We start from the raw sequence: 21,378 nt of genomic DNA, 5'->3' as shown, positions 1-21,378 counted from the left end.
TATGTGTAAGGGCTCAGAGTGACTTACCAAGCCGTGTCCCTGAGGACGTCCCGACCGTCAAAGGAGTAAATGGGCACACCGTCTTTCATCTTTGACTCAGAGTCACCAAAGAGAGATTCCCAGCTGTCAAACAGTACTTGGTCCTAGAAAGTATGAAGTCAATAAAATCCTGAGACTGAAAAGCACATTGAAGCTTAAAACGTCAAGGAAGTACAGGACAGTTATAACTAGGGGTGCACATAGCTAGTACGCAAGTACGCATTCACTTTTAAGAATGATCCTTTCGACAATCGATTGTTTGTAAAAGTGCAAATACATATTTTATGTGCATTTGCGCTGCTATGAAACAAAATATAGTGTATTTTAATATTTATATGCTAACTCGACTTCATTTGCGGTATATGGGTTAAAATGCAAGGTATTTTCTTGTCAAAGCAGCACAAATGCACATAAAATAGGTACGCATTTGTACTTTTACAAACAATCGATTGTGGCACGTATCGTTCTTAAATGTGAATGCGCACTTGCATACCAGTTATGTCCCTGGTTATAAGCCAAAAAGTGCCTAATTCAAAATTAAGCAGCTTCAAAAGTGCATTTGGTTTGGGGTTGAGTCTCAGGGATGGTCCTTCGGGTTTCAGTTCTTTGACCCCCAAGCTAGGTGACATGATTTCAGAATCAGCAGATACAGAGGTAGGTTCAAAACCCCATGCTTGAGCATTCTGAAAGCCTGAGGTTGCATGCACTAGTGTGGGAACAATGTAAACACACCTTGATGTTGATTATGGCCATTCTATCTCTGTCAGACTTGCGCACAATGCTGTGGATGTCCTGAAGCCTAGAGGACAAGAAGGCCCGGAAGGTTCCCCGAAGCCCTGCAGCCTGAGCTTGCTGGAAGCACAGGAGATCAATCCCCTTGATGCCATGCATGTTGCCTCTTTGTGGCGCATTGAGGGCGACCAAGTGTAGCTGGGAAACGGAGCCACCACATGTCTTTATGAAAATCTTTAAAACAACAATTAATTTAAAAACATTCCATTTTCAGTTACACTTGAGCCTGTTACTTGGCATCTGCATTTGGTGCATTTCACAGAAAGTGCTTTCACACCACAGGAACTTCTTTCTGGAACCACAACCTTTTTCCAGAACCAGGGACTTTTGTTGCGTTCACACCGAAGGAACTCGCGTTCCTTGGAAGCTGTTTCTGAACCCTTTTTATTACGTACTCCAGACTACTGTAGGTATTTTTGTTTGAACGTGAACTACTGGGGCGGCACTTACAGTGATACATTACTGATTGGTTGACCACAAGCACCACTGATAACTTGGAAGTTATGTGGAAGTGCAGAAAAAGAGACAGAAGTAGTGGAGCAGAACTTCAGCAGATAGAATTATTTTTGTACTTCAATAACATTAAATGCATCAATTAATATATTTTTTGCTCAAGTCTCAATATTTCTGCATTCTGAATATTCTGTAGAATTGGACCAATAACCATTATACACCAGTGCTGGTGGTGAAACTTGCCAGCACTTATTAGCAGGATAACGTTAAATAATTTTTTTTAATTCAGTGGAAAAAGAAAAATCAGGGGGCGGCATGGTAGTGCAGTGGTTAGCACTGTTGCCTCACACCTCTGGGACCCAGGTTCGAGTCTCCTGTGTGGAGTTTGCATGTTCTCCCCATGTCGTCGTGGGGTTTCCTCCGGGTACTCCGGTTTTGGAGTTGCTAAATTGCCCATAGGTGTGCATGTGTGAGTGAATGGTGTGTGAGTGTGCCCTGCGATGGGCTGGCTCCTATCCTGGGTTGTTCCCTGCCTCGTGCCAATTGCTTCCGGGATAGGCTCCGGACCCCCCACGACCCAGTAAGATAAGCGGTTTGGAAAATGGATGGATGGAAACAAAATCAGTGTGCTGGTCAGATTTAAAAAGAACCAAATGTGTAACAGGTTTTATAAGTAAAATATAATAAAGGCAGCGTCTCATTTTGATTGTGATCAATCCCCTCCAATAATTAACAAAACGACTTATTTATCCTGTCAGTGTTTTGGCATGCTGGTGTGGTTTTGTATGAAATTATGAGTGAAATTTAACCTATGAGCTTTTTGCATCTCCCATGCTTATTTACCATAAAGGTCTCAGTTCCTGTTGTCTGGTGTGACGGGGACACCCTGATTTTGGTCCCCACACATCAAAAGCATAGATGTTGCATTATAAACCTATACTGATTTAGAACATAAGAACATAAGAACTATACAAACGAGAGGAGGCCATTCGGCCCATCAAGCTCGCTTGGGGAGAACTAAACTAATAGCTCAGAGTCGTTAAAATCTTATCTAGCTCTGATTTAAAGGAACCCAAGGATTCAGCTTGCACTACATTATCAGGAAGGGTATTCCATACTCTGACTACACGCTGTGTAAAGAAGTGCTTCCTTAAATCCAGCTTGAAGTGTTCTCCCGCTAATTTCCACCTATGGCCACGAGTTCGTGTATTTAAACTAATGCTGAAGTAACTATTTGCTTGAACAGCATCCAAACCTGTTAGAATCTTATATACCTGGATCATGTCCCCCCTCAGTCTCCTTTGCTTGAGACTGAACAGATTTAGCTCAAGTAACCGTTCCTCGTATGACATTCCTCTAAGACCAGGAATCATTTTTGTGGCCCTACGCTGCACCTTTTCTAAGGCCACAATGTCCTTTTTAAGATATGGTGACCAAACCTGCACACAATATTCTAGGTGAGGTCTCACCAAGGAATTGTATAATCTTAGCATTACCTCCCTTGACTTAAACTCCACACACCTGGAGATATACCCCAACATCCATTTCATTTTTATAACTGAGTAACAGGAGGGGACACACTCCTTAACACTTTAATACAATCTAGTTATTCAAAAGTTTCAGGTCAAGACAGCTTTTGTAAAACAGGACCAGGTTCCGGAACTTTGGTGTGAAAGTGCCTAAAAGCATCCCAGGACATACAAAAGCACTTGATACAGACAGTTGAGCAGAAAAGACTGCTCTCCATAACTGACATCTTACTCTTACCCCCGGTCCTGATGTATGGGCATGACTAGGGACAGCCTGGGACACTGGGCGACTGGGATACCGCTGAGGTGTGCTGGGGTACCGACTGTCAGGCCAGACTGCATAGCGGGGGTCTAGTGGGGTGTGATAATGGTTGTCAGGCAGCCCCGGGTGGTATCTGGAGTCAGGCTTCCAACTGCCTGGCTGTGTGGACTCCACAGCTGTGTGGGTAGAGTGTCCTGGAGAGAACTGAACATCTGTGGTGGTCTTGGCTGCTGCCAGGTCATTGTCCTGCATAGTAGGATAGATTAATAGTGAGATTAGCACAGTGTCACGAGGACATTAGAGATGGCACCGAATATTACTCACCTGGTCCCTGTAGATTGGCCTGTACTCGCCCAGCTGGAAGTAGACAAGAGGGAGTTTTGGAGGTTAGACAGAGGTCTGGTCAAATATCCAAATCATAAAGCAATATTAAATGATATTCGGTCTGTGCACTGCAAACTGAGAGTGTCGCACTGCATGGAGTATGCACAACAGTGAGGTAGCTGTAAATCCACATTGTCAAGGAAAATGTCCTGTAATTCCCCAGTCCCCAGTGTGTAATCCATACATCTTAATTCATGGAATTATGATATCCTACCATGACTTGGCGGAAGCCGGCCCCGACTCGAACATAGAGGTCAGTCTGATCCATAAGGTACACAAGTGTTCCCTCTGGACGCTGCTGTGCAGATGACACCATTGCATCATATGACCTCATCACAGTCACCTGTGGTGTCAACAAAGGATTCCAAAGGTCATATTAATCAGATTCACACAACATAAAAATGCATTACAGTACTTCTCTAAGTTAAACCATATACAATAACTGGTAATCCCCTTCATAAAATAGTGCCAGTCAGCACTTGTCATGGACTCAGGAGGTTCTGACACGGGGGCGGGGCATCGTGCAGGCAGGGAAAGGAGGGGGCGATCCACTGGCGGCTTACAGGACGAACAGGGTTTATTAGAACTGAACTGAAGACACTGGGAACACTACTAAACAAACAAACAGACCACAAGGGGTCAAAAAGCAAAACAGGGAAAAACAAAGACTAACTACAAATGGGTCAGGGCAAAAAGGAGCAAGCAGACAGGCAGGCAAAATACGAATAATACCACACAGGGTAACTTCTAAGACTCTGAAACACCTATGGAAAAGCACATGAAATACACCTAATGAGACAACAAGACATCCAACAATGACCAACTGGGGAACTGAATTAGGACAGGAACTTAAATACAGAGGCCTAACAAGAATAACGCAGGATAGGTGAAAACAATTAACAAGAGCTGGGAAAACAGGCAACAGATGAATCTAATAAAACTAAACCATGAAACTCAAACTAGGAAATAGAATCTATCACAAGGGGAATCTTTAAGAAACACAACCACAGACACAAAGCAAAAAACCAAATACAAATCACAAAACACAGGAACTAGAAAATCTGATACAAATGAAACACTAGGAAACTTAATGTACAAAAAACATGAGGCATGACTTTAATGCACGACAGAGGAGTAATTGGCCACATACTCAGCTCACTGAGCCATGCAGCAGTCTGGGGAACAAAAGAAACACACAAAAGATTTTGACAATGGGAGGACAGGATGACCAGCGACACCTGCTGGCCAAACAGGGAGAAGACACGAAAGACTTGGCCAGACGGGTGCTGACCCTGACAGCACTCACCCCAGAGGTTACTCCAGGACGTCCAGGGGGACCGGGGGGGCCTGGGGGCCCAGGCTGCCCTAGGATGTAGAAAACACAGGAGGGACTTTCTGCCATAGCTCTTGGTTTGTGCGTTTAAATCTCATATGTAATAAACTGTTAGAAGATGTATAAATGGATGAATGGATGCTATAAATATGTATACATGTAAAATATACCGTATGTGAGCATCGCGTGTGTGTGTGTGTGTGTGTGTGTGTGTGTGTGTATGCATGCGTGTTTGCGTACATTAGGGTGGAACTTATTTTTGACCTTTTGAAATTGTCATCTCTCACCTTCCTCATTTGTTAGGTTAATTGAGAAAATGCTTCCTGCCAAATTTCAGGTAAATTGATAAACATTTAGAGGTAGCTCAAAAGCCTCAAAGTTCATCCTACAGTAAAACTGTCATGCCCTGATCATCCACTCCTTCCGTGTGCCACGCCCCCTCATTAACCTCGTGTGGATTCCCTGTGTTTCCCAGCGGTTTCTGATGTTTGTCATTAGTCCAATGTATTTAGTCCGCGTTTCCATTTGTTTCCCCAGTCCGGTCATTGTATTGTCAGTCTGCTTTTTGTTTGCTTTCCCTGAAATTAAACCCCATATTCACCCATACTCCGCCTCCCTGCTCTTGCTGCAGCAGCCCGAGGTGAAGGAGGACCCAGTTGCCAGAGCACTTGCTCTCCGTGCTAGGGAGATCCTACAAGGGATCTCCCCGCTGGATGACGCACACCAGGCGGAAGTAGTGCGGCAGAGCGTAATGCAGCTCAGAAGTGGGGCCGCGGAGAGTATGATCAGGCAAATGTACTTGGACTGTGGAGGGCTTTCTCTTTTGCCGTCTGGGCAGCCCGAAATCTCCATCGCCCCTGCGGTATCTGCCCCACGAAAGACACAGAAATATCGCAAATGGAGGGACGTGTCCGAAGCCCTTCTGGGATCTTCCACTTCGCCACTGACGCCCAAGGTCTCTGCAGATGTCACCCTCCTCATGACATCCCTCTGCCTGCAGCTTCACCACTGCCTACAGCTTTGCTTCTGCCTGCACCTGAGGCTTGTCTGTCTGCTGCAGTGCCTGCATCTGAGGCTCGTCCACCTGCTGCAGCACCTGCGCATGATGCCCGTCTACTAGCTTCTTCATCTGCACTGAAGATCCATCTGCCCGTTGTTCCACCTACGCCTGGGACCCTGGCCAAGTAATTCTTTGCCCTCCGGGGGTTATACTGCCAGATGATGGGGGATTTTGCGGTGCAAGACTCCCCAGAAGTTGCCCTGTTCCGTCAACGGTTGTAAGGGGAGTTCACCGCCTTTACCCCAACTTTGATATGAAGAGCATGGCAGAGAGCCTGAGACAACTGCTCCATTTAACGACAAAGCAGGTGCCTTTGGAAGGCACGTCCACCGTCCCCGAGACACAAGCCCCACCAGTGATTCTTGCAGCACCCTCTACGGTTACTGCTTTGCCCGAGGTCCCAGCAGCGTCGTCTTCCTCCTGTCGTCCAAGGTTCCTGCCCAGTCCCCCGTGGTTCCAGAGGTTCCTGCCCAGTCCCCCGTGGTTCCAGAGGTTCCTGCCCAGTCCCCCGTGGTCCCAGAGGTTTCTGCCCAGACCCCCGTGATCCCCGAGGTTTTCGTGCCGTTCGGCGCCTACCGTGCCCCCCGTAGATCCCGTGCTGGTGGCGCCTGCCGCGTTCCCCGTGGATCCAGTGCCGGTGGCGCCCAGCAGCAATCCCCAAGGTTCCCGTGTCTCCCGTTCCGGCTGTACCCATGGAGGTCCCTGCTCAGTCCCCCAAGGTTCTTTTTCTCGTCTCCGTGGTTCCTGTGCCTCCCGCTCAGTCCCACGTAGTTCCTGTGCCTGCCGCTCAGTCCCCCGTGGTACCTGTGCCGGTGGCTCCAGCCCTGGCCCCAGTGGTCCCCAACCCGGCGGCTCCAGCCCTGCCTCTAGTGGTCCCCGACCCGGTGGCTCCAACCCTGTCTCAAGTGGTCCCCGACCTGGTGGCTCCAGCTCTGCCCCCAGAGATTCCTGTGTGGGCTGTGGATGCTCAGCTCCCCGTGGTTCCTGTGCAACTCCCTGTGGTTCCTGTTCAGCTCTCCGTGATTCCTGCTCTGTCCTCTTTGGCTCCAGGTCCTGCTCTGTCCTCAGTGGATGTAGACCCAGCAGGTGGTCCCTGCGCCTCTGCCAGCAAAGGTTGCTGGCCCAGCGCCTCCTGCAGCACCCTCCGTGGTTTCTGGCCCAGCACCCGAGGTCCCCACGTCTGAGGTCTCTGCTCCTATGCCCGCCCACGAGGAGCCATTCCCTATCATGGCCATGCCCGACGCCCCAGTCCCGGCGGTTGATGCGCCGCCCAGGGAGGCCCACCGTCCCGCCAGCTGACGTACCCGAGGCCCCAGCCCCGGTGGCTGGCACACTGCTCTGTGAGGGCCCAGTTCCAGCAGCCAATGCGCTGTGCCCATTGACTCCAGTTCCGGCAGCCGATGCACTGCATCCTGAGGTTCCTGTCCCGGTGGCCAAAGCGCCATCCTGCGAGGGTCCATTTTCGGCGGACGATGCGCTGCCTCCTGAGGTTCCAGCTCCGGCCCCAGCGGTTCCCATGGAAGAGGTCCAGGCCCCAGCAGCTCCAGTTCGGGCAGCTGACACTGCGCCTTCCATGGACTATGACCCCCCAGCCTCAGTCCCCCCAGTCTATGACCACCCAGCTGCAGCCCCCTTGGTTCCTGATCCCTCGGCTCGATGGGTTCCCTTGGACTGTGGAGGGCTTCCTCCTTCGCCGTCTGGGCAGCCCGAAATCCCTGACCACCCCCTTCGACCCCTCCAAGGCGTTACCCCAGCCAGCGCCACTATATCACAGTGGATCTCGCGTGGGTTCCCACCTCTCGGTCTCCCAGAAAGGTAAGGGACACCAAAGTCAAGGTCGACTCCCTGGCACGCCTTCGCTCCCCCAGACTCCAGCTCGGCAGGTGCCCCGACCTTACCCATGGCACCTTGTCAGCCGGCTGTAGCCCGGTCTCTGATGCCTTGTCGGTTACTTGTGTCTGGGCCGGCTGTGGCTGCGCCCCCACCTGCTGTGGCTACAGTTTTGTCCTCCCCTCTGCCACAGTCCCCTTTGGCTTCCTCCTCGCCATCTCCACCAACCCCTTTACCTGTCCCCTCACCACCCTCGACGTCCCCTTCAGCCCCTGTTCCGGCCTCGCGGTTGCTTGCTGTTCCAGCAGTCCCTGCCTTACGCCCATGCCCCTTGACCTTATTGTTTGAGTTGTCCTCCTTGTGCCACCACTTCTGTGTGTTCATGCTGTTCCCTGTGCCCCGTTGATGTTTTTGCTTTCGTCTACCCAGGTGCTGTTTTGTCCCCGTCACTTCGCTCCCTTTAGACACATCCGGAATGCGCGTCTTTGGGGGGGGGTCCTGTCATGCCCCGATCGTCCGCTCCTTCCATGTGCCACACCCACTCATTAGCCCCGTGCGGATTCCCTGTGTTTACCAGCAGTTTCTGATTGTTGTCATTAATCCAATATATTTAGTCCGAGTTTCTGTTTGTTTCCCCAGTTCGATCTTTGTATTGTCAGTCTGCATTTTGTTTGCTTTCCCTGAAATTAAACCTTGTATTCCCCGATATTCCATCTCCCTGCTCCTGCTTCCCCAGATAATACATGACAAAAGCACTGTGAGTATTAATTCTATTTTGGAGTAGGCCTCGAAATCAAGGTAGTGTCGATCGAGTCGATCTCGAAATTAATTGCAATAATTAAAAACATCATTAACTTGTGAATGTTTCCAGCTGAAACTGTTGCAATTTGTGGATGGACTGCTTCATACTGTATGCAACTTATATTTATGACTGAAATAATTTGTCACTGTATCTAAACTATCTATGTTGTCATTAATGAACAATTGAACAGTGGCTTATTGGTAAATGCAAAAACTACAATTTGTTCTTTTAATTAGCATATGAAGTGGTTCATATACGTTTTTGTTGCATATTGGCTTATTTAGTTTTAGTGGGCAAGTTCATTTCACATCTGTGGTACCTTTCAGAAGTACTACTTTGCCTGTTGCTATTTGATGATCATTCATCTAACCAAAAGAAGGTGGCTATGATCCGTACCATGGAGCACAGCTCCCCAGGTAATGAAAAACCTTCAAAGAAGGTAACTGTTGACTTGCAGTTGTCTAGCTTTGTATCAAAAAGGTCACTGGTGTTGTTCAACCTGTTGAAAATTCCAACAGCATTTCTTATAGAAGATCCTGCCTCGTGGAGCACGCTTGAGAGCTATCAGTTAGCCAAGAGAACAGTAAATGGTCTTACAGTGGTCAATGATCATGTGGAGCGTGGAGTTGCACTGGTTCAGGACTACAGCGGACAATTAACAAAAGATGAGCAACAGCTGCAGTTTCTTCTTCAAGTTGTAGAGGAACATATTCAGCATTCTCCGGATGCATGAAAGAAGACTTTAAGTGAATGCGAAAGCATTGTAGACTGTTCACTGTTCAGCTAGTAAAAATGACAGTCCACATCTAAAGTGATATTGTTTTTTCATTGCTGTAGTCACTACAGGGAATGTAGTGTGTTATCCATTTTCTGGCAGACTAACGGTCTTACTGACATCGTCAAACTGTGAAAGTTCCTTGTATAAATTTATAATCTGAAAAAAAAGAATAATCTGCATACAACCGAGATAGGCCTAAAGGAGATTATTTAAAATATATGTATGACTGCTTGACAACCAGAAATTTCAGTACTGCATGTTACATAGTTCCCAACTTATGATCACACGAACATTGCGTTCCATGCCTTTCTGCAAATTCCAACAATAAGACAGAAAACTTCAACCTCATTGAGCTACCTGTAAATTTTTAAATAATTTGTTAAAATTTCACATATGATGTTTTTACACCAAATCCCCACAATGTGACAAGAACCTGTTATTAAGATGTTTTGAGGACCATTTTGTGAAACTGAATTTCATGGTTAAAGTTATGGTCGGGTAGGGTTTAAAGTTATCATTGCTGGGATTAGGATTTTCCAATTGTAGTAAATGGGTGACTCCCACAATGATATGAATATAAATGGTGTGTGTGTGTGGTCCAGGTATACCTTACCTTATGGGGACCAAATGTCCCCACAACATGATGAATACCTGTTTCTTGGTCTCCATATGGGAAAAAAATTTATAAAAATCCGTGACTAAAATGAAAAAACTAAAAATGCAAAAACTCTTGTATTTTGTTTGGTTACTTATGGTTATGGTTAGGGTTGGGTAGGGGTTAAGGTTTTCATAGTTAGCATTAGCATTTTTCCCATAGAAATGAATGAGCGGTCACCAAGAAGATATGATTACACGACTCTGTGTGTGTGTTTCGATAACTGGCTTCTGAAAAACAAATGGTTTATGCCAAATAAATTACTCACCATGTATAGGCCTGTAAGCTCCTGGCAATGACAGGGACCCTGGTGGTCCAGGGGGACCTGGAGGCCCAGGATATCCAGGTGGGCCATTATGGCCAATTCCAGGTGCCCCTGGTCGGCCCTCAGGACCAGGGGGCCCTCTGATAGATTCTCCTTCTGGCCCCTTTCAAACAGTAAAAATGATGGAGAACTCAGGGCTTGGAGCCGGTTGCACAAAGTACTTTAATTTTTCCCTAGAGTATAACACTTAAGGTTTAACTTATCCTTAGTAAAGTGATTTATTTAAGGGTGTTACAAAGAATCATTTAACATGTTTTCTTAGTTAAGGAAAAACCTTAAGGGATTTACTGCATTGAAAGATTTTATTTACAGCAGTAAAATTTTACATGTTCCATGGAGACTGCACCTGCTTATGTTTCTTATCGCCTCACATAGTTGGCCAATAGTAAAATCATAAAAAAGGAAGAAAAGAAGACAATAAAACCAAACAAAGAACATAAGAAAGAACATAAATTTATAAATGAAAAGAGGCCATTCTGCCTATCAAGCTTGTTTGGGGAGAACTCAGCTAATAGCTCAGAGTTGTTAAAAGCTTATCTAGCTCTGATTTAAAGGTACCCAAGGTTTTAGCTTGCAGTACACTAACAGGGAGACTATTCCATACTCTAACTACACGCTGTGTAAATATTTATTGCCTGTGCTTTTTCAAATCAATTTTAAAATGTTCTCCCGATAATTTCCACCTATGGCCACAAGTACTAGTATTTAAACTAATATTGAAGTGACTACTTGTAACAGCATCCAGACCTGCTAACCTCTCCTCAAAAGACATTCCTCTAACACTAGGAATCATTCTTGAAGCTCTATGTTGAACCCTTTCCAAGGCAGCAATGTCCTTTTTAAGGTATGGTGACCAAACCTGCACACAATATTCTAGGTGGGGTCTTACCAAGGAATTGTGTAATCTTAGCATAACCTCCTTTGACTTAAACTCCACATACCTAGAGATATAACCTAGGTATAGGAGATATAACATCCTACTGATCTTTTTAATTGCTTCCCCACACTGGCGAGAATGGAACATGAAAGTATCAGCATACACACCAAGGTCTTTCTCATAATCCCCTACCTTTATTTCAGTGGAACCCATAAAAGAGAGGTCACGTGACCCGGAGCAAGATGGACGCTTTAAGGTTTGCTCTGCTCAGGGCATTAGCCAAACTTGAACTTTTCTCCAAATTGCTTAGGCATTGTCACTTAAAACGCATTAGTAATATGTCAGAGCAACCCTGGAGCAATTTTTTTCAAGTCTGTGGCTAGTCATCTAAGCAACATGGAAGAATCTGTTGCTAGACGGCATAGACACTCCCTAATCAACATAAAAACATCGGTTTCCTCATTGGAAAACTCCTTCTCCAACCTATGAAACCGAGTGATCGATGTAGAGACACGCATAGAGGAAGCCGAGAGCAGAATTTCCTGCACCGAGGATAGCTGCGACCGCCATAATATCCAGCTAACTACCATGCAGAAAACAGTAGAACAGTTTCTGTTAAAAGTTGACGACCTGCAGAATCGGGGACGCCGCAGGAATTTGAAGATTACCAATCTTCTTGAAAAGTTGAAAGTACTACCCCTCTCGTGAAATTTCTTACATCAATGATTCCGACCTGGGTCGAACTGCTGGCAGATTTCCCCCTGCTTGAAATCGAATTAGCACATTGAATCCTGCCTACCAAACCAACTCCGAATTGACCACCATGTAGCATCATTGTGCGCTTTCTACGTTTCACTCAACGAGCGGCCGTTCTTAGAGCAGCGCTGAAAACGCGTGACATTGTTCATGGAGGATCTAAACGTTTCTTCCCAGATGTGTCTGCAGATGTTTTACGGAGGAGAAAAGATTTCGATAGTGTGATGATTCATATAAACATCTACCTAACCTGCACGTCTTCGTGATGGTTGGATCCATCTTTTTGACACTCCCCAATCTGCAGCGGCTTTTGTATTGTGCCCTCATGGCTCATTACTTACTATTTTTACGCACTATTACATTTATTGTATAGTTTATTTTTGGGACATTTTGTAGGGCTCAAAAGAAAAGAAAAGTGGCTATTTTGCTCAGAGAGTTGGATCGACCTTGGGCAACCAGATTGGAGTTGTGGGTTGTCCTATTTTGAGTTCATGGTTAAGTGTTTAGGTTACGTCATTTGGGTTTTTGCTACCCTGTTATTTGGGAACAGGGTGAGGGGGCAACAGCACTGTCAATTTGATTTTACACATTCATGTTTGATTTTATTGTGAATATTTGGATGTATTACTGTTCTTATTTTTATCACTCTTCACTATCTTTTGATGAATTTGGCCTTAATTAATTGTTTTTACTTGTTTACCTACAAAGTGTTTTTACCAAAATGTCTGAGTCTCTTAAACTTACTACCTGGAATGTTCAGGGGATTGGTCATGTAATAAAAAAGAAAATGATTTTAACTCATCTGAAAAAGTAAACTATAGCTTGAAAAGATAACTATAGTATTTCTTCAGGAAACTAGCTTATCAAAGGTTGAACATTTAAAGCTTAAAAGAGATTGGGTTGGCCAAGTTTACTTCCATCCATCCATCCATTTTCCAAACCGCTTATCCTTCTGGGTTGCAGGGGATCTGGAGCCCATCCCAGAAGCTATGGGCACGAGGTGGGAAACAACCCAAGAAGGGGGACCATCCCATTGCAGACCTAAATTTATATCAAGTATGATTTTATTATTTAACCAGCACTGTAAAGGCTTAGGTCTTCTAGCTAGCGAGATTAATTGTATAATGAATGTAAAATGGCTAACCTCAAATCCTCAAATGCACTTAAAAATATGACCATGGATCTTGGGCTGCTAGATGTCTGGCGACAGTTGAATCCAGCAATGAGAGATTATACATTTTATTCACATCCACACAACTCATACTCTAGAATTAATTACATTTTTATGCCCAACACTATTTTACATGCTGTTCAAGATTGTTTTATATACTCCATTCTTCTTTCAGACCACACTTCAGTACATTTGCATATAACCCCAACATTTCATGTACCTAAAACTCCAGTTTAGAAGTTTAATACATCACTTTTAAATTGTAATTCCTCATGTTCAAATATCCGTGAAAATCTACTTCAGTTTTGGCTTGATATTCAATATTCCCCAGTAACCATATGGGATGTAGCTAAGGCCACTCTACGTGGCCATCTTATTTCTTATACTTCGTACCAGAAAGTTTTGGAACGTAATAGGGAAGCTCTTGAGAACAAAGTAAATACCTACTACAAAAACAAATAACCTACTACAGCAAATTTCAAATTATTAATAAATGCTAGGACTAAACTAAATTTGGACCACACTAGCCATATCCAGAAATTATTACATTTTTCCAGACAAAAATATTATGAATTTGGTAACAAATCTAGCTACCTATTTGCCTACCAGCTTAGGAATCAGAGCAGTAGTAGTTCCATTACTATGATAAAGACACCTCAATATTTTATCGAAATAAAGTAGTCCAGAGAAAACCACCGTGGACTTTCTGCTTCTGCGAATTCTAAAAATGGTAAATGGACTGCATTTATATAGCGCTTTTCTACTCCTACGAGTACTCAAAGCACTTTACATCTTATGCCTCACTTTCACCCATCCACACATCACATTCATACACCCGTGGCAGAGGATGCCATGCAAGGCAGCAACCTGCACACTGGGAGCAATTTGGGGTTCAGTGTCTTGCTCAAGGATGTTTTGATGGAGTCAGGAAGAACCAGGGCTCGAACCCGGCAACCCTCAGGTTGCCGAACAATAGCACTACCTCCTACGCCACCACCTTCCCCGAATGTACCACGACCACTGGATCCTCCCCTGCTGGGGCCAAAAGCCTGTGCAATCGATCCGGAAAGTTCCCAACCTGGGCACCAAGCAGGCAAAACACAGTACAGGACCCTCTATCACGGGTGCACACATAACTGTCTACACCTCTAGTAACTGAATCCCCTACTACCACAACCTCCCTCTTCCTGGGCGGAGGGGGATTCTCGGTGCCTAAGGGCCCATCTGCCTCCGCAGTCTCTTCCAGCTCTTAAGCTGGAAGCACCTGAAAGTGGTTTGACACAGTCACTTCAGGTGATAACACCACTGTAAACTGCGTACGCCCTTTCTTACATCTATGACCAACGGTCACCCAACTCGGTTGACCTCTCTACCGTTCATTCTCCCCCCTCCCTGTTTTATGACATACACACTGTCTCCCTAAAAGGTTTATTTACTACAGTATATCCTCCAACTTTGTGTATTGTGTCGGATGAGAGCCAGTTGCTCCTCAAGGTCACGAAACTTGACCATGAGTGAGTTCATTAACTTACATTGCTCGCAGACTCTCTCCCTTACTCCCAGCCCAGTATATTTATATATCATATTTATCTTAACTGAACTTTTAAAATAACCAAAGTAACTCTTACTTACCAGAGAATAACTGCCTACTGAACCATCCATTCATCCATTTTCCAAACCGCTTACCTACTGGGTCGCGAGGGATCCGGAGCCTATCCCAGAAGCAATGGGCACAAGGCAGGGAACAACCCAGGATGGGGGTCCAGCCCATTGCAGGACACACTCACACACCATTCACGCACACATGCACACCTACGGGCAATTTAGCAACTCCAATTAGCCTCAGCATGTTTTTTGACTGTGGGGGGAAACCGGAGTACCCGGAGAAGACCCCACGACGATATGGGGAGAACACGCAAACTCCACACACATGTGACCCAGACGGAGACTCAAACCTGGGACCTAGAGGTGTGAGGCAACAGCGCTAACCACCTACAGCTGCAACCCAATCACTGTCGATTACACTCATGCTGTTTATTAACAAAGGACAGACAAGCACTCAAGAAAAACAAATAAAATATGAAAACAGCCACTCACATAACCTGTACTGGCACACAAACACTCAAATATACTCAAATACACTTCCAAACAATCCCAATCAACCACTGCAGCATGCACACAAAACTAGAGTATATTGTGTCTACACCACTCTCTCTCTCTCAGTGCAGCAATCCCAGCAGCCTCTGATTGGTCAGAGGTCATTATACTTCTGGAGGAATGCAATAAAAGAAAGCAGAAAATACAACACTTGTCTTTTCTGGCCAAAGAAACACATAACTAATTACGGGAGGGAATCCAAAAACACTGGATATGACACTTCTGTGGCTCGATATGGTGGTCTTTACCGGTGGCCCAGGGATTCCTGGAGGTCCTGGTGGCCCCTGGATCCCACCTGGCTCTCCCTTTTCCCCCTTGGAGCCCATGTCTCCTTTGTCTCCTTTAAGATGACTCTGTGCAGAAAGACATCCATGTGCCATAAGACAGAAATAATCCGAACCTCAATCACTAACAGGGACGTAACTTACCTGAATTGTGCGGTAGTCAACACCTGGGGATATGGAAGAAAAAAATCCTTTAACTCAATACAATGGTAGGGAAGTGGACAGACAGTGTAAAGATGGGGGGGGGGGGGCGGGGGGGATGTAGACACGTGGAAATAGGACAAGCTTTTCATAGCAGCCTTAATGAGGTTTTGCTACCATCATTGGGGGTTGTGCTAACTTCATTAGGATAAAGTCTGTCATGGGTGCTGCAGGTGAACATAAGCCCCATGCTATTAGGGGACAAACACACTTCCTACTGCTACACCAAAGATGACATGTGGTTTACCTGGTGTTCCAGGAACACCTGGAGGTCCACGATCTCCCTTCTCCCCTTTAAGCTCTAACAAAAGGGTATAAAACACCAAATAAGAAATGCTGCCCTGCACATGCACCACAGTCGCAGAGGTTCTAAGTTGATAATGATGAATATAGCTAATGTATGGCCAAATATAGATCAGCCTTGCTGTGACAATACAGATTCTTATTTTATCATCTACAATACCTCTAGCAGATCTGCAGCTGTCTGTCAGCCATTCCTTGGTTTAAGAGAGAAGAGTAAAGTGCAGAGAAAATGGACTGATCATACTGTACCTCGCAATACCGGATGCAGTCGTGAGGCGCCGTCATACTGGTGTGACAGAGAAGGAACAAATCAATCGATAACCAGGCTTACTAGCTACTTGCACATCATTTTATTGTCAGCCCCAAAAGGACCTCATTAACTGAGCTAATAGTATCACCAAAGTTACAAATGCATTCACAAAAAAATCAATTTTCAAAAATAATTGTACATTAACAGTACAAATGTACTATAACTGTAATATATAATTCGGGCTTTGGAGAATTATATATAATTATCATTAATTATTAATGAAAACACAATTTTAAGAGGAATCAGTAAACAAAAAGGACAAAGTAATATGTCAGGTCATGTATCAGTGCAGGTAGTTCAATGTGTTTCCTAGTATAAATCAAGTCTTGGTAGGCTTCATCCACTCCCGGTACAATAAGGCATTCCCCTACTCACATCTATTCTGCTTAGGGAGAGAAGGGATCCGGGGGGGCCGGGGGGGCCGGGAGGGCCAGGGTGCCCAGGGGGACCCTAAAATCAATAAATATTTTACAGTAAAATTAATATTTAAAACACATGATTAGCCATTGTTATGATACTGAGGCAGTTGCCATGATTAATTTTCCTCATCATCTTCATTATGAGTCAGGCAGTGGAGACTTACTAGAAATACATACTAAATTTTGCGCATTTACACAGCAGGTAACGTGCTACAGGGACCATACAAAGGGGCCACGTAGAGCACAGCCCAGAAAAGACACCCTTTCAAGTCTGTGACTCCTCTGTCATTAATGCAAGTGTCCTTTATGATCATAACACTTACAGGGTTACCATATCTGGCGCCACTGGCCGGCTCTCCTTTTTCTCCTTTTGAGCCATTCACTCCTGGGCGACCCTGCAATCCACAGGAAGGGTTACAGGAAGATTGTGTGCTCAGTGTTAGGATCACAGGAAGGCGGTGTGCTAAGGGCAAGGGTTAGAGGAAGACTGTGAACTAAGAGGGTACAAATATTCAGATACTCACTGCTCGTCCTGGCATCCCAATTTCACCCTTGGAGCCCCGCGGCCCCTAAAAAGTAATTATTAAACAATGATAAGCTAGTGAATACACACACACATCCTGTAGTCTGCAATACAATCCGACCAGCCAGGATACAATTGGATGTTTCACTGAAGCATAGACTTTGAGGTCACAACAACAACAGAGTTCAGGAGACACATTCAGTTCCATCACCACATCATGTCCTGTCTTTATTGGAGCGATTTCCAGCAGGTTGAGCACATAAATAAATAATGTAGTCTTCATTATCTGAGATTTTCTGCTGAACTGTGGACTCTTTTCAGGTCTTAAATACATTTCATGCATCAGATTTTGCTGTTCAAGGATGAAATGTTTCTTACAGGAGGTCCAGCTGGTCCCATAGGTCCAAGAGGTCCAGGGTCACCCTGCCAAAAGTAAAGATCTCAATGAGATTTTGTGTAATCATCATGTGTGATGAGTGAAAGCGATGCTGTCACCTTCTGTCCCATCAATGCCTCCAGGTTCATGGGTTTGCCATCTGGTCCAATAGTCAGGCCTGGGATTCCCTTCTCTCCCTGGATAGTGGGGGGATTGAACATCCGCTTACTGAAACTGTTAAATTCTACATGACATATTCTGCTTTGCCACAATGACTTTTTATAAGATGCTCCAGAGGACAACAGGTAAAGAAAAAAGTGCATTGTGGTAGTATGGAGCTGTGGTCCACAGAACACTGCACATCTTCACGTCCCAGTATATCCAACCTTTATAGAAATTCCTGGAAGTCCAGGTTCTCCTTGGTTCCCCTTAGGTCCCATAGGTCCCTGTCAAGGACAAACGAACTGTTACTGGACCTTCTAAATGCCATATGGGCAGATTTACAACAGGCACATGCTACTGTGATAAAAATCTATTGCTGCATTGCTATACATTTTTTTGTTTTAATGACCCTTCAGCAGACAGCAGTCAACACTTACAGGGAATCCTGCTCGACCAGGGACACCCTGAAAAATCAGACATTACAAATTAGTTTGTTAAATTTAATTAAAAAGTTAAATATGTGATAACTGATCTACTGTAGGTAGGGAGAGATAGGACATTTTATAATGCGACACATTTCTGGAGAAGAGCTTTGGGGTCACACTTACGTTGTCCGAGATTTGATATACTATTTGCCCTGGAGGGCCAGGAAAGCCAGGTGGCCCTGGGATACTTTTGCCATCTTGACCTGGCACACCCTACAGGAAGTTACAGCCAGAAAAACGGTCACAAGGCCAAGAGAAACCGGACGTATTACACACACATGTGGTGAAAATTAAGGAAATCTAAACAAACTCACTCTTTCTCCCTTGTCTCCTTTTGTACCTTTTGGTCCCTATGGATCAAGAGATTAAGTTTAAAAAATTATTACAATGTGGTACAAGACTTTTCCATTAACCTATGCTTTAAACAGAGATGGAAAACTTTAGTTCAAGATTCAAGACTTTATTGGCCAGGTGCAGCAGATGCAATGGAAGGCTTATTCAGTCAGCATCACTCAATTACGAAAGACATAAATAGAGAACTTCTATAAATGAGAATTTCCCCCTGAGATCAATAAAGTGTGTCCTATTTTAAGCAATACAAAACAGTGGAAGACTAGATATTATGCAATCGATGCATAATAAAGTGCAGGCCGTCTGTGTTATGCTGGGGAATCGTGTGGCTCAACCATCTGTATCAGTGATTAGAAGGCTACCAGTTCAAATCCCAGGTCTGCTATAGTGTTTTCACTACTGGATCCCTGAGCAAGACCCTTAACACCCAACTGCTCCAACGACCATCTAACTATGATTTCTCTCAAAAATATATGTCACCATAACTAAATAAATGTAACAATTTTTCATGGGATAACCTTACTCATGCTACATGAATGTTACCATAGAACGTTTTATTATTAGAAATAATAAAGAATAGTAAATTAAGCAGTATTACCATGGTAACGCTTGGCAGTGAAATCCACACACTGCTGTTTGAGGGCAGTGTTTCAGTCCTGAATTAAGATCAAGTGATGTTGGGGGAGGACATCTCAGCAGCCTTTAGAACTCACCGGAGGTCCGGGGAAGCCACCAAGTCCAGACTGGCCTTCCTTTCCAGGGAGACCCTCACTGCCCTTCTCCCCTGGGAGGCCAGGGCTGCCCTGTGGAAAGGTGGACCTGCCATCACACTATAGTGCTGCCTAGATATGTATTATCACAAGGAGTTTAGCACATTCACAGTGAGTGATTCCTACAGGCGGGTCTCACCGGTACACCAGGACTTCCAGGAAGACCCTGAAAGCAAACAAGTAAAGAGTAAGAACCCAACTTTCAGGAACACAGGGCTTCACAGGCCTGTGCTGAGCAGGTGACACCCACCTTCCGGCCTGGTGGGCCTCTGGGGTCTAAATCTCCCGAGGTCCCATCCATGCCGGAACCATCTACATGGTCCTAGACAAAGGGAAGCATTAGTAAGAGCATAACAGAATTTCCAGGCAGACTGCAAGCACACTCCACATTCATTGCTGGGCTTCTTCCAGTATCTCCTTCTCTTTTTTCTGCACATCTGCTTATCTCTGAAGTAAAGAAATAGAATGCTTACCTCTCTAACAACTACATGTTAGTAGTGTGGGGGGAAACCGGAGTACCCTTTTGGGGACAGTCATAAGAACATAAGAACATAAGAACTATACAAACGAGAGGAGGCCATTCGGCCCATCAAGCTCGCTTGGGGAGAACTAAACTAATAGCTCAGAGTCGTTAAAATCTTATCTAGCTCTGATTTAAAGGAACCCAAGGATTCAGCTTGCACTACATTATCAGGAAGGCTATTCCATACTCTGACTACACGCTGCGTAAAGAAGTGCTTCCTTAAATCCAGCTTGAAATGTTCTCCCGCTAATTTCCACCTATGGCCACGAGTTCGTGTATTTAAACTAATGCTGAAGTAACTATTTGGTTGAACAGCATCCAAACCTGTTAGAATCTTATATACCTGGATCATGTCCCCCCTCAATCTCCTTTGCTTGAGACTGAACAGATTTAGCTCAAGTAACCGTTCCTCGTATGGCATTCCTCTAAGACCAGGAATCATTTTTGTGGCCCTACGCTGCACCTTTTCTAAGGCCACAATGTCCTTTTTAAGATATGGTGACCAAACCTGCACACAATATTCTAGGTGAGGTCTCACCAAGGAATTGTATAATCTTAGCATTACCTCCCTTGACTTAAACTCCACACACCTGGAGATATACCCCAACATCCTATTGGCCTTTTTTATTGCTTCCCCACACTGGCGAGAATGGGACATGGAAGCATCAACATACACACCAAGGTCTTTCTCATGATCAGCTACCTTTATTTCAGTGACACCCATGAAATACCTGTACTTTATATTTCTGCTCCCTAGATGGAGTACCTTACATTTATCGACGTTAAATTTCATCTGCCAGGTATCGGCCCAGTCACTAATTAAATCAAGATCCCGCTGTAGCTGCTGAGCCACTAATTCAGTATCTGCTACACCACCCACCTTGGTGTCATCTGCAAATTTCACCAGTTTACTGTATATATTGGTATCCATATCATTTATGTAAATTAGGAACAATAGTGGTCCTAAAATCGAACCCTGCGGTACCCCACTATGAATGCAAGCCCACTGTGACATTGTGCCTCTTATAACTACTCGCTGTTTCCTATCTGTTAACCAGTTATCAATCCAGGTCGCTACGGTACCTAAAATACCTGTCGCTTTGAGTTTAAGTAGGAGCCTCTTGTGGGGGACAACATCAAAAGCCTTTTGGAAATCTAAGTAGATGACACCATAGGCCTTCTTATCATCTACTTCCTGAGTAGCTTCCTCAAAAAACTCCAACAGATTTGTTAAACAGGATCTACCTCTCCTAAATCCATGCTGGCTATCCCGCAAAATGTTATTGGAGTCCAGGTAATCTATCATTTTCTCTTTGATTATAGCCTCCATAACTTTACCAGTTATACAAGTTAGACTGATTGGCCTATAGTTAGACAAATTACTTCTATCCCCTTTTTTGAAAATAGGCGTTATGAAGGCGTGCTTCCAATCAGAAGGTACCACACCTTCAGATAAGGATTTTTGAAA

At 44.8% G+C, this 21,378-nt stretch overlaps 1 protein-coding gene across 2 annotated transcripts in view; it reads right to left on the bottom strand.

Annotated features, from left to right (window-relative positions):
* Positions 1 to 21,378, bottom strand: part of LOC125745965 (collagen alpha-1(XVIII) chain-like) — a 39,796-nt gene that overhangs the window by 1,164 nt on the left and 17,254 nt on the right. For both annotated transcript variants that reach the window (XM_049019474.1, XM_049019377.1), the window contains 23 exons: positions 19,638 to 19,709; positions 19,527 to 19,553; positions 19,331 to 19,420; positions 18,581 to 18,616; positions 18,390 to 18,479; positions 18,219 to 18,245; positions 18,006 to 18,065; positions 17,739 to 17,816; positions 17,622 to 17,666; positions 17,245 to 17,289; positions 17,044 to 17,115; positions 16,677 to 16,751; positions 16,241 to 16,277; positions 15,936 to 15,989; positions 15,632 to 15,654; positions 15,452 to 15,556; positions 10,186 to 10,345; positions 4,766 to 4,824; positions 3,674 to 3,802; positions 3,400 to 3,432; positions 3,052 to 3,321; positions 772 to 969; positions 28 to 143 (listed from right to left, as the gene is read on the bottom strand). In XM_049019474.1, coding sequence (XP_048875431.1) covers positions 28 to 143; positions 772 to 969; positions 3,052 to 3,321; positions 3,400 to 3,432; positions 3,674 to 3,802; positions 4,766 to 4,824; positions 10,186 to 10,345; positions 15,452 to 15,556; positions 15,632 to 15,654; positions 15,936 to 15,989; positions 16,241 to 16,277; positions 16,677 to 16,751; positions 17,044 to 17,115; positions 17,245 to 17,289; positions 17,622 to 17,666; positions 17,739 to 17,816; positions 18,006 to 18,065; positions 18,219 to 18,245; positions 18,390 to 18,479; positions 18,581 to 18,616; positions 19,331 to 19,420; positions 19,527 to 19,553; positions 19,638 to 19,709 — 1,901 coding nt within the window. The remainder of the gene's footprint in view (positions 1 to 27; positions 144 to 771; positions 970 to 3,051; positions 3,322 to 3,399; positions 3,433 to 3,673; positions 3,803 to 4,765; positions 4,825 to 10,185; positions 10,346 to 15,451; positions 15,557 to 15,631; positions 15,655 to 15,935; positions 15,990 to 16,240; positions 16,278 to 16,676; positions 16,752 to 17,043; positions 17,116 to 17,244; positions 17,290 to 17,621; positions 17,667 to 17,738; positions 17,817 to 18,005; positions 18,066 to 18,218; positions 18,246 to 18,389; positions 18,480 to 18,580; positions 18,617 to 19,330; positions 19,421 to 19,526; positions 19,554 to 19,637; positions 19,710 to 21,378) is intronic.

Source organism: Brienomyrus brachyistius, chromosome 1 (assembly GCF_023856365.1).
Source record: "Brienomyrus brachyistius isolate T26 chromosome 1, BBRACH_0.4, whole genome shotgun sequence".
Taxonomy (NCBI): Eukaryota; Metazoa; Chordata; class Actinopteri; order Osteoglossiformes; family Mormyridae; genus Brienomyrus; species Brienomyrus brachyistius.
Note: the sequence above shows the minus strand (reverse complement) of the source record. Positions and strands in the feature narration are given on the sequence as shown.